The 12,404-nt window shown below is 42.7% G+C and overlaps 1 protein-coding gene across 1 annotated transcript; it reads left to right on the top strand.

Annotated features, from left to right (window-relative positions):
* The first annotated feature begins 3,670 nt into the window (after positions 1-3,670).
* Positions 3,671-5,166, top strand: LOC144892747 (uncharacterized). The gene is made up of 2 exons (XM_078781089.1): positions 3,671-5,020; positions 5,138-5,166. The coding sequence occupies exons 1-2, from the start codon at positions 3,760-3,762 to the stop codon at positions 5,164-5,166; spliced, it is 1,290 nt and encodes a 429-aa protein (XP_078637215.1). The 5' UTR covers positions 3,671-3,759.
* The last annotated feature ends 7,238 nt before the right edge of the window (positions 5,167-12,404 follow it).

Here is a 12,404-nt window from a genome sequence, read left to right as displayed (position 1 = left end):
CAGAACCACAGAATAATTCAGCAGAACCAGCTGAACCTCAAGCTCCAAGGAAGAGCGACTAATATTATTCTTTTCCACGATCATCTCAGAGGATTTGTTGCCAAGCTCCAAAACTGGTGCAGGAAAGTGAACACAGGAAACATTGCTATGTTCGAAAGAATGTCTGAATTGCAAGACAGCATGGGAAAAGAGCTTCATTCTGTACTGAAAAATGACATTCTTGAGCATCTGCAGTCACTGGAGCTAGAATTTCATAAGTATTTTCCTGATTTCGACGACAATGAGGCAAAAATTGTGAGGAATCCTTTTTCCGTCAACCTTTGCATGGAGAGCATGCCGGAGGCAATGCAAGATGAATTCCTGGATCTCCGAAACGATTCATTTGCCAAAGACACATTCAAAGAGAAGAACTTGATGGAGTTTTGGGTGGGAATGGGTCGCTACCCTAATATCAGACAGATAGCTATCCGGGTGCTTCTGCCATTCTCATCTACCTATCTCTGTGAAGCGGGGTTTTCCACGCTGTTGAATATCAAATCGAAACTGCGTAATCGGCTCCACGTGGAAGATGACCTCTGCTGAGTCCTGACTGTGACTCAACCACAGATACCCCCAATTGGTAGCTAAAATGCAATTTCAGCCGTCCCACTGAGTTTTTAATTGACTTTTACGGCGCATGCACCACGTCCCTAGTTTTATTTACTTGAGTTGTTGTCGAATTGAGTTTCTTTTTGTGAGATTATTACACACTGCGTTAAATACAGACACAAGAGGTTTTTAGTTTTCACATATTCTTGACTTGGAACCTTTTCATGCTGTTTTCTTGTGTGACAGTTCTATTTTATGCTGTCCATAGTGTTGCTACTGATAATATTAAAATCTCATATCAAACATGCATCATTCGAGCGACGTTGCTTTGTTTGCTTCTTCCAAAAACGATGTAGTTGGGAGCCAGTGAGGAACAAAAAAACTATGGAACTAAATGTTCATGTTGGCTCCTTGGAATTCCTCATTTTCTGTGTAATAATTTGCCAATTCTCATTCAAAAAAGATAGCCAATTAAAGGAAAAAAACACCTCTCAGAATGCACCACAGACCATCTAGAAATCAAAAAATTTCTGGGGGGCACGCACCCAGACCCCCCTAGCCTGCTTGCATGCGCTCCGCCACTCGACCCTCGTGAAAGGGAGTGGGGTGCTGGGGATGTGCTCTGGGAGCCAAGGGAGCCATAACACAAAAAAGGTTGGGAACCCCTGCTTTAGGAAATCCACTGAATGCCAGTGCGAAAATTTAAATTAATTGACAGGCTACGGATGCACCGCCGAACTTCTCCACAGAGAGGGGCTGACTGAGTATAGAATATTGAGTATGGAAGCAGCTTAAAAGCTGCAACGCCAGAGCAATCGCTGCTGTTTGAACGCACTGGCCACCCAAGGAGAGGCTTCCTGCCTGTTCATGCCATGGAGGGATCGCCTGCCGAGATCAATTGTGTTGCTATGTTTGGCGGTCTCAATCAGTGTCACTAGTCGCTTAACTTCTTTTCGGGCCGGGGACCTATCCACGGCACGGCGGCCTGCAGGTTCAGAGGTCAGGGAGAGTCCGAGAAGTCCCACACGTGATGCACCCCAAACCCCGTGGTTGCAACAATATTTTCACTCTGTCTGCTGATTTGGCAGTCAAACAAAATTGAAAATCATTCCAAACAGGAAACTTAATGTTTGGAATGACATCATAAAGGACACAAACAACAGGCACAAATAACTAATGTTACGTGGTCCTCCCGGTAACTACCAAGTCTGGGTGACCCCCGGACCGTGGGAGGGACCCCGCCAGAAAGATATATGGTTTATACGCTTTCGTAACGCAATCAATATGAATTCCGGTCAAGAAGAAACCCCACACCAAGGATCCGGAATAATCAATAATATATTCCCTGAGCAATCAACAACCATCAACAATGCACAATCAATATTACAAAGGTATAAACTCATCTACACAAACTCTAAGATGGCCATCTTATATATTCCTCACGTGAGCCCCACTCCTGACTCCCTCCGTGGTCAATGTCTCCCACAATGTCTCTCGTCTCCGCACACGGGCGGTTGAACGAACCCCGGGCGGACGTGCTCCAAACGTGCCATCTCGTACCGGGGACAGCTGTTGCAGCGCACCTCCTTGCCAAGCAATGGGGCAAAACCCAGTGCGGCTTCCAACGCGCGCGAGGCCCCGAAGTGCGACCCGTACGCGTCCTTGTAGACGGGGCAAAACCAAGCGCGGTTTGCCCCGCGTGCGAGGTTCAACGTGCGACCCGTACGCGGCCTTGTAGACGGGGCAAAACCAAGCGCGATTTACACCGCGTGCGAGGTTCAACGTGCGACCCGTACGCGTCCTTGTAGACGGGGCAAAACCCCAGCGCGGTTTGCAACGCGCGCGCGGCCCAACGTGCGACCGCTTGGTTCCGTGCACGAACTCACGGGGACTTCACGTGTCAACAGGTAGTTACGCGTCCAGGTAACTCCTCTCGCCAAACGGGTTTCGGAACGCCTCTGTTTTCCGCGCAGCGCAAGGTCGATTCCCCCTTCTCGTCGTCGCGGGGCGAGGAAGAAGAATCACCGTCCTTTTTTCTCCTCGTGTCTTTTCTTCTTCCGCTTCCGGCCACTTCCGTTTCCGGCCACCTGTTCCGAAGGGCTCCTGACCCTCCAATCACAACAACCCTTAATATACTACACACGGATAAGCAAAGACCTGAATGGTAATTCACATACATTCACATAAATATGTAACACTAATGTAACTTGTTAGATAGAGTGAGGTAATAGCGACTACACCACAACGCCAGTAAATTCCAGAAGTTTTTTTGAAAAATTTTCACAATCTTTATTTTATTTCAATTGAATTAAATACTTGAACACTGTTTAACATAAATCGTCTTCTTGTTCATTCCAATAACCTAATTCTGTATGTTTGTGTGCTTCCCCTTCTCTCCCCATCTTGTCTTCCGCTCCCTCTTTTTATATATTTTGTTTGTCTGGTTGATTTGTTTGTGAAATAAATGTTATCTCTTTCACGAGCCTCGATTCAGTATCCAAAAAAAACCCAAAAAAAAACCTCCAGTATAGCAGCACTTGGACATGTCAAATAGGGTGGTGTATAAAGGTGATGTCGAAGACTGCTTCAATCGGACTTAAAATCCGGAATTTTTATTTAACAATCTTTAACTTCATTGTTATATTTGAATTGAAGTATACATTGTGTGGCGTAACATGTTCTATGAACTCTTCATATGGTTCTCAATCTCATTTCCCTGCAAAAGACTGATGCTGATTTGTACACAGGTGATGTCTCTCCTGTAAATGTGGAAGGCAAACAACACGACAACGATTCATCTGTCACAGAAGATTCAAAATGTGCTTCTGCAAAGGAAGGTTCAGATGATATTCACATGACAAACGGAAGTGCTGCCTGTTTTGCATCTGGTGAGTGGAAACGTAAAAAAAATTAACATACAATCTTTTGTGTTGCGAAAATATAAAATTTTCAGAAAAGTGTCAAATATTTAGCATTTTGATTTTGACAAAAAAAGAAAATATTGTGTTCTTTATTTCTGCAGGACAATCAAGAAATATTATGGGACAAATGAGGTCCAGCCGCAGCTTGACAGTGAGAAAGAAGCCTTTTTTGAAGAAACAATCACAAGATCAACACTCACTTCCCATAAAATACAAGTGTTTATCTGGGCCTCGCAACACCAAGATTAACATGAAATTAAACAAACACAAAAATGTTCAAGAAAAGCAAATACGTTATAAGTGTAATGTGTGCAGAATGGATTTTGCTTCAACGTGTAACATCAAAATACACATGAGGATCCACACTGGAAAACGTCCTCACAAATGCTCGATATGTGATAAAGGTTTCTCTCAAAACAGCAATTTGAAAAAACATATGAGGATCCATACAGGAGAGCGTCCTTACACCTGCTCGATATGTGATAAAAGTTTCTCTCAAAAAGGCCATTTGAAAATACACATGAGGATTCACACAGGAGAGCGTCCTTCCAGCTGCTCGATATGTGATAAACGTTTCTCTCAAAAAGGCCATTTGAAAATACACATGAGGATCCACACTGGGAAACGCCCTCACAAATGCTCGATATGTGATAAAGGTTTCTCTCAAAACAACGATTTGAAAAAACATATGAGGATCCATACAGGAGAGTGTCCTTACACCTGCTCGATATGTGATAAACGTTTCTCTCAAAACAACGATTTGAAAAAACATATGAGGATCCATACAGGAGAGTGTCCTTACACCTGCTCGATATGTGATAAACGTTTCTCTCAAACAGGCAATTTGAAATTACATATGAGGATTCACACAGGAGAGCGTCCTTACACCTGCTCGATATGTGATAAACGTTTCTCTCACAAAGGCCATTTGAAAATACACATGAGGATCCACACTGGGAAACGCCCTCACAAATGCTCGATATGTGATAAAGGTTTCTCTCAAAACAACAATTTGAAAAAGCATATGAGGATCCATACAGGAGAGCGTCCTTACACCTGCTCGATATGTGATAAAGGTTTCTCTCAAAACAACAATTTGAAAAAGCATATGAGGATCCATACAGGAGAGCGTCCTTACACCTGCTCGATATGTGATAAAGGTTTCTCTCAAAACAACGATTTGAAAAAACATATCAGGATCCATACAGGAGAGTGTCCTTACACCTGCTCGGTATGTGATAAACGTTTCTCTCAAAACAACGATTTGAAAAAACATATGAGGATCCATACAGGAGAGTGTCCTTACACCTGCTCGATATGTGATAAACGTTTCTCTCAAACAGGCAATTTGAAATTACATATGATGATCCATACCGGAGAGCGTCCTCACAAATGCTCCATATGTGATCAAGGTTTCTTTGGAAAAGGTGGTTTGAATAGGCATATGAGGATCCATACAGGAGAGCGTCCTCACAAATGCTTGATATGTGATAAAGGTTTCTCTGCAAAAGGTGATTTGAAAAGGCATATGATGGTCCATACAGGAGAGCGTCCTCACAAATGCTCGATATGTGATAAAGGTTTCTCTCAAAACAGCAGTTTGAAAAAGCATATGATGATCCACACAGGAGAGCAACCTCACAAATGCTCTATGTGATAAATCTTTCCATCATAACAGCCATTTGAAAAGGCACATCAACATCCATACATGAGACCTGAAATCTGAAATACCAGGACTGGAAAAATAACGTCAAAAGCATTGAGAAATGGAAGAAACCTGAAATTGTACCAGTGATTGTCAGAGCAACAGGAAATCCGGATGATCAAGAAAACACCAATTGAGCACATAAAAAGCATTCCAGTAGACTAGTCAAATTTCTGGGAAACGTGAATTCATGAGGCATTTTTGAGTAAAAGCAAGCAAACCACTTTTTCTGGGGTAGTTTTTCGTGCTGAATACGAATCTGTTGTTTGCCAAGCGCAAAATGCGTAATTAGGTCACTAATCAAGGTCAAAGGTCAATGAGTGCAAAATTCAAAATTTTTGAAAAAATGTTTTATTTTACATCACCTATCTGTACATTTCAATTATTTTACAGAATTTTGTCTGGTAAGGTTACTACAGCTTTTCACAATTATGAAAGTAAAGGGAATTGTGAAGGGAAAAAATCAGATTTTTGTGAATATATCCGTAATGAAGCAACTTTTCGTTTTTTGACATACTGTTTTAATTCACTTGAACTGTTGCCTTAAATACCATCAGTGAAGTGGTTTACCTGAGTCCTATATAATAGCAAGATTGTTTTCTACACTAAATGTCAATATTTGACTAATTAGCCACTTAATTAAGGCTAACGGTCACAAGGCGCAAAGTGCACTTACATGGCACAAGGCGCAAAATGCACTTCATGGCAAACATGTTTGGAGTGCAGGCAGTTGATCATTATCACATGTATTCTTAATTAATCCTGAATCAATTGCAGTCTGTCAGACTGATTGGCTGGAAGGAGGAGCCATCCAGGGGAATGCCAATTAGCTTAACTGTGTAAGCTCTGCCCCCCCCCCCCCTACTTTGGCCTGTTTCGACATGGTGTTTCACTGGCATTGCACTTGCAGGCCTCAGTGCAGAACTGTTTCCCCCACTCCCGACAAGAGCAACTATCAGAACTGCAACCTTTCTTGCAACCACACTGAGTAAGTTCTCGGCATCCCTTTGGAATTGACGGTAAAGTTGTAAGAACCGGTGACAACTTGTCATCAACGAGTTTCCATCCACAATCAGTCGGCGGTGGCAGATCTGTCATTGGATTACTGGCCTCTCTCCAAATGAAACTTTGGTAGTTTGCACGCTCTATGTGGAACTTTGCTGCATCACTAGATGGAGGTAGGGTCTCCGTTGCATGGCATTTGTTGAACAGTTTAATGCGGGCTTGATTACAGTTCTCAGATGGTTCCTTGTAGATATGGCAAATGAACTTTTCAGCATCTTCTGTGACCTTCTTTGATGGTGTCGGAAACTTGCCAAGATCTTGAAGCAGACTGTTGTGTTCAAGGAAGATATCCCATTCTGTTTTCTTTGAGTGTCCTGAGAAAAATGAAACCGTATCGCATCCTGTCAACGCATGAAATGCTGGTAAAGTCTCATAGACATGATCAGCAAGTCCAAGTTCCGACTTTATGTCATGCACAGGAACATACTTCCGTTTCTTAATTGTTCCTGCTCTCATCCAAAGTTTTACGCAAGACATTTTACTGAAGTTGGCAAGCAACAGCACCAACACATCTGTGTCACGCGCTGCGACCACAATGTTTGGTGCATCGGCATGAAGGCAGTGTACAATCATTCTGGTATCTGCTTCCTCGTGATTGCTTTGTAGCAAAGTAGTGTTCATTGCAGGATCTGAACTCTGGACTTCTGTTTCAGAAGCGAAACCTCCACCAACAACAACCACTTTTTCAGGGGGTGCCGCTGCCAGGAGTGCATTCGACAGGAACTGAGCAAGCTCTGTCTTGTTTTCAGTTGATGCGAGAAAGTCAGGCCATTTGTTGGGGAGTGGCACATCTCTATCTTCAATCAGGCGACGAACTGGCCTTGACTTCTTCGTACGTTTGACCCTAGTTCCAACTTTGATTGAAATGTCTCTATATCGATCGAAGGTAACATCAATTCGGCTGTAAGCCCAGCCTTGCCAGAAAATGAACTTTACAAATTCGTCTGCATAATCACCAAAGGTGTTCGCCGTGTTAGGTTTTCCAAGTGACATAACTGCAGCTTGCCCATCAATGATCAAACAGGAAGGCCCATAAAAGGCGATTTCTGAGGGGCATGATACACTCCTGATAAGAATGTCAAATAAAATAGCCTTAACACCCGTTCTAAGTTCGCCAGATGTATCAACAATGCTGATTGGCACCTTCATCAGTTCATGGTTAAGTATTCTAGCCAGTTCAACTGGTCTTCCAGCTCTGTACGCTGCAATTAGTCTCTGCAAAAAGTTTCTGTCTGCTTTTGTGGTTTCGATCTTTCCATTGGCTTTCTTGGTTCCTATTTCATAGAGTGAGGAAAACGTGGGAGCCTTCACCTTCGGAAGTCGATCTCGGAAATCAGTTGATTTTTCAACAAGTCTCACTTTGACAAAGTTTTCCACCTGCTGCTGCCCTAATGTTTTTGCGTTCAGCAGTGACACTTCTATTTCAGAAGTTGCAACATCTTTTGTTGCGCAGTTAAGGAGGTTTGGTCGACTAGAAGATTCCTCAGCAAATACTTTGAATCGCAGGAGAGTTTGAAGTATGAGTTCTTCGTCGCAGTTGTCACGTTTAGTGCGGGATGAGTTGGCTTCATTATGGACGTAACCAGTGTCCACTCCAACATTCATCATTTCATACGTCTGCATTGAAATGCATGTCCTGTGGTTGTACGAGAGAGTCCATCTTGCCAGGGCTGAATTTGTTTTGGTTATTCCGATGATTCCACCCCTCTTTTTCCCTACACCATTAAGCCATTCCAGGCTATGATCTGGATCTACTTGGTTGAATCTTTGGTCCGACCCTTTCACAACAAAGTTGCCAAGAAGGAACTCCTCCTCCACTTCTGGTGGGAGCTGATGCATCTGTGACAGGTAAACACAGCCCCATCTTGCGTAATTCACGTGATCGTATCGGAAGAAGAATGGCAACATTTCTCGGAACGATTCCAAGTGTAGCGTCCACAACCCTTCTCTCTGTGCCCGAACGAATGCAAGCAGTATAGTCACCATCCTTAGGTATTCCCACCAGAACTTGAAGTTTGGATCTGTCTGTCGATTTTCAACGAAGACTGCGAGATATTGCCGAAAGGTCTCAGAACCCACTATGTCCAGTAAAGTGTCAAACTCTTTGTTAGCTAGTGAATTCTCCAGTGTTTGGCATGTTTTGGGATCTTGACTCTGCAGATTGTTTTTGAATTGCGGAATCAAGATTAGCCATAGCGCTTGCCAAGTTAATTTGTGTGCCCTCATTGCTTTTGCGTAAGATTTTCCGTCTTTAACCTTGTCAGCCGAATTTGGCCCAAGTAAACCACTTTCAACCCACAGCTCATGTATACCAGAATCTTCTGTATGTTGCCCTAGCACTTTCAAAAAATTCATAGTGATATGTAACCCACCTAGTCTTGGAATTAGGGTATCTCTGAAGTCGGGCACTGACCATTTCAGCTCCATCAGTTGGGGATACAACCCCTGATCAACTGTTATCACAGCGTAGCGGTTATTCAGGGCCCTTGCGACATGTAGTGCCCTGCGCACCATGGTGTTCAAAGTGGAATGTTCATGAGCTGGGGCTAGTATGATTGGCATATAGCCAATGGTAGTTTTGGGTGGTTCCTCCTTAGTGCTGTGCAACTGGTTGAACGTGGTCCAGGAATATCTTTCGCTTTCTCCTTGGCGAGATGCTAAGAATGCCATGTCCCGATGTTCACTGTCTTGAAGAGCACTGCCAGTATCTTTCTCCCTAAGAAACCATCCTGTTTCAACCTCACCAAACTCGGGAATGAGGGTATCCTTGTTGATGTATACCTCATGGATCTTTTCAACTGCTGTTGGTATATCCAACGTTGACGTATTGGATGGTTTGATGTCTCCAAGACCGCTTTCAGCAGATGGCCCCCTCTGCCAGGCAGCTAACGGAGTAGCGTGAAATGTATTTTTGCCATCTAGGGTAGAGTCATTGATGTCAATATTGTCGCCAGAAAAATGCACAAATCGTCCCGAAACCAGGTTGCTGGTAACAACTGCCCCAGTTTCTTGATCAAGCGCTTTCAGAGTGTTTTCAGCCATGGCAGTGTCATACCTAAGAACCCGGTTATAGCTGATTATGTGCCCAGCATTATGGAATAGCTCAACTAATTTCTTTGATCGAGTTGACTGGTGCAGCGTCATACCCATTCCAACGTGTTTAGGCGGTGCCTTCTTGTCTCCACATACACCATAGACCATGTCTTGTCCAATGCTAAGGACGCTTGTCTTCTTCACCCAACCAGTTTCAGACATCTCACTTTCGTCAAACTCAGCATCGACACTACTTTGGCCTCCAAGCAAGATATTCACAAACATGAGTACAGATGGTGGTACACTTGCCAACTCTGCTTTTTCGCTTACATCGCAACCTTCGAATGCAGGATGTGACATGATATCACTGCGGAGTTGCAGAGCAACGTGCACTAAAGACAGAAAATGATCATCCTGTTGTCTAAATATGGGAATATAGTCTGCACTGTTCTGACCGCACACCATTTCTGAAAGAGGTATGTGACTGAAATGTCGGTCTATTGAAGAACACCCTGCTCTGTCTGAATGGAAATGATTTGACAAACATGGCAAATGCATTGGGGTCAGAAAGATGAAGCCACTTTCACTGTTGAGTGAAAGGGATGGTTTCAAGTGCAAGTAACTGTTACATCATTGCAAGACTTTCACACTCATTGACCTTTGACCTATGTTGTTTACCGGTGACATTTAGATTCTGTCTTTATAAAATCTATCTCTAGACCATCAATAGGAGCATAAAAACTCTGCCCCATTGTGCATTTAGAGGTTAAACTGCAAACAAATTACGCAAAAACTAATTGTCGCCCCTTACAGAGATAAAGGCAAATGAGCATAGATGTGTCCTCACGTTTTCCTTTAAAAATAAGATTTTGAAAAGCTTTAGCAACCTTACTAGACAAAATATTGTAAAATAATTGAAATGTACAGATAGGGGATGTAAAATAAAGCATTTTTTCAAAAATTTTGAATTTTGCACTCATTGACATTTGACCTTGATTAGTGACCTAATTACGCATTTTTGGGCTTGGCAAACAACAGATTCATATTCAGCATGAAAAACTACCCCAGAAAAAGTGGTTTGCTTGCTTTTATTCAAAAATGCCTCAATCATTCTATAAAGGCACATTTTCAGATTTTTTGACTAGGCTACAGGGAATATCGCCACAAACAAGCTACAGGTGGAGGCTGTCAGAGGTTTTGTGAGGATTCTAAAACGAGCCCTTGGAATACAACTATGAGAATGAAGTTTCACAAACTGGTTCATGAACAATGATCCTTTACCGAAAAAGGAGGTGGAGATTTTGAGTTCTGGGAGAACTTACTCGCACCTCCTAAACCCACATGTGGAGATGACAACCCAACAAGAGTGTCCTTACAAAAGTTATTTTTGTGACAAGGATTTTATTTCTAAATAGAGCTTGAACTTCCATCGTGCAACCCACGCTGGAGTGCTCACATAAAAAAATGGCTGACTGTGGGAAGAGTTTTGCTGATGAAGGTTTGTTAAATTCACGTAGCATTACCCACACCAGGTTGTGCATGCCCCTCCTGTAAGCATTCCGCAGCAGTAAACGAGATATTCAGTGAACCAGTAAGGAGAACGCGATTGTGAAAGCGTACAGCCCTTTTGGCATATACCATGTGAGCACAACTCTTCAGAGAACCACCTGTAACTCCGGACAACCAGCCAGCACCCCTGATCCCCTTGATGAAAGCCATATGGCTGGCTCTCACCAGAATATCCACAACAATGACTGCAACCTGATGCCAAAAGGCAACAAGAATCTCAGAATGCTAAGCCCATCCACGTCCACCCAACTCAAGCTAAATTTATAGAAGATGACAGGTAAAAAAATGTAAAATTTATTAATTTGGTTCTCCACATTCTCATAACAGAGCATTGTTGAAAACTTGATGCCAAAAACTTGTACGTTAACACAACTTAATCTTTCAATCTGATCGTGGATCTCACCGTGCTTCTTCCAGGGCCTTGATGGAATGCAGTTTTGTAATTCTTGTCTCTGTCCTTCCCATGTATCCAGCCAAGTTCCATTTGAGTTTTTTGATTGTGACCAGTGTCTAGAAAATTTGTTTTCCATCTGATTTCGTTGTTTTTCTTGTCCCTTTTTGGTTATGCTCAGATGGCATCTTTCCATGGCAGTTTGGACATCAATTTTACTCGATCTTTGCTGTCGTCCATGTTTCATTGCCATGTGTGATATTGGGAGAACACCCTTGTTGTAAAATTGTTGATCAAAAGAACACTTCTGCCTATATTTTTCATGAAACTTGAATTTGTTAATGGTTTCACATTAAAGAGAGGTCCTCAAAGCACAAATGCACTGCCTGTGTTGTTGTGAATATGTAATGGCACATTATGATCAATTTTATCAGTCAGTGGAGAGTTTGGAGTTGTCCATATACCCAGAAGTAAACTTGATCAAACCGAGACTTGATCACCAAACCAGTCGAAAGCCTTGCATAGCATTTACCATCATTGCTTGACTGCACTTCATGCCATCACCGATTCCTGCCACGCAGCTCACTTACACAGGTCCCAACGTGGAAGCCACACAGCAGGTTGCTACCACATTTTTCTCAACATCAATGGTAAAGCATTGTTAATGGAGGGCATAGTTAGGTCCAAAACTTCAATTCCGTGACCATTTTCTGGCTAGTAAGGTTTGACGATTGATTTGACTTCTATTGACATTTTATAACAAAAATAGCCTCTATGTCCCTCCCAAAAATCCCGGCATTTTTCGCCAGAGGCCCGAATCCAAGATGACCTGAATCTTGCACTATCTTGTGCAAGTTTTGAACCAGAACACCTAGAATCACGTACAAAGACACTTTTTTGGATAATTTGACCACGAGGATTCCGAATCTGACATTAGTTTGACGTTATGACATTATTTTGACCCAGAAATCCAAGATGGCCACCATCCAAGATGGTCTCGCGAGATCTCGGAGACGGTGGGAGGGATTATCGAAGCTCCACACGGTCTCCACGTTTTTCGAAGTTAAGTCTGTTCACAATTGTATTTTGTTGAAACTGTATTTATCTTTCGGTGTGTGAAGTTATTGTGTGC

The sequence above is a fragment of the Myxine glutinosa genome, chromosome 6, assembly GCF_964187855.1.
Source record: "Myxine glutinosa chromosome 6, kmMyxGlut1.1, whole genome shotgun sequence".
Classification (NCBI taxonomy): domain Eukaryota; kingdom Metazoa; phylum Chordata; class Myxini; order Myxiniformes; family Myxinidae; genus Myxine; species Myxine glutinosa.
Note: the sequence above shows the minus strand (reverse complement) of the source record. Positions and strands in the feature narration are given on the sequence as shown.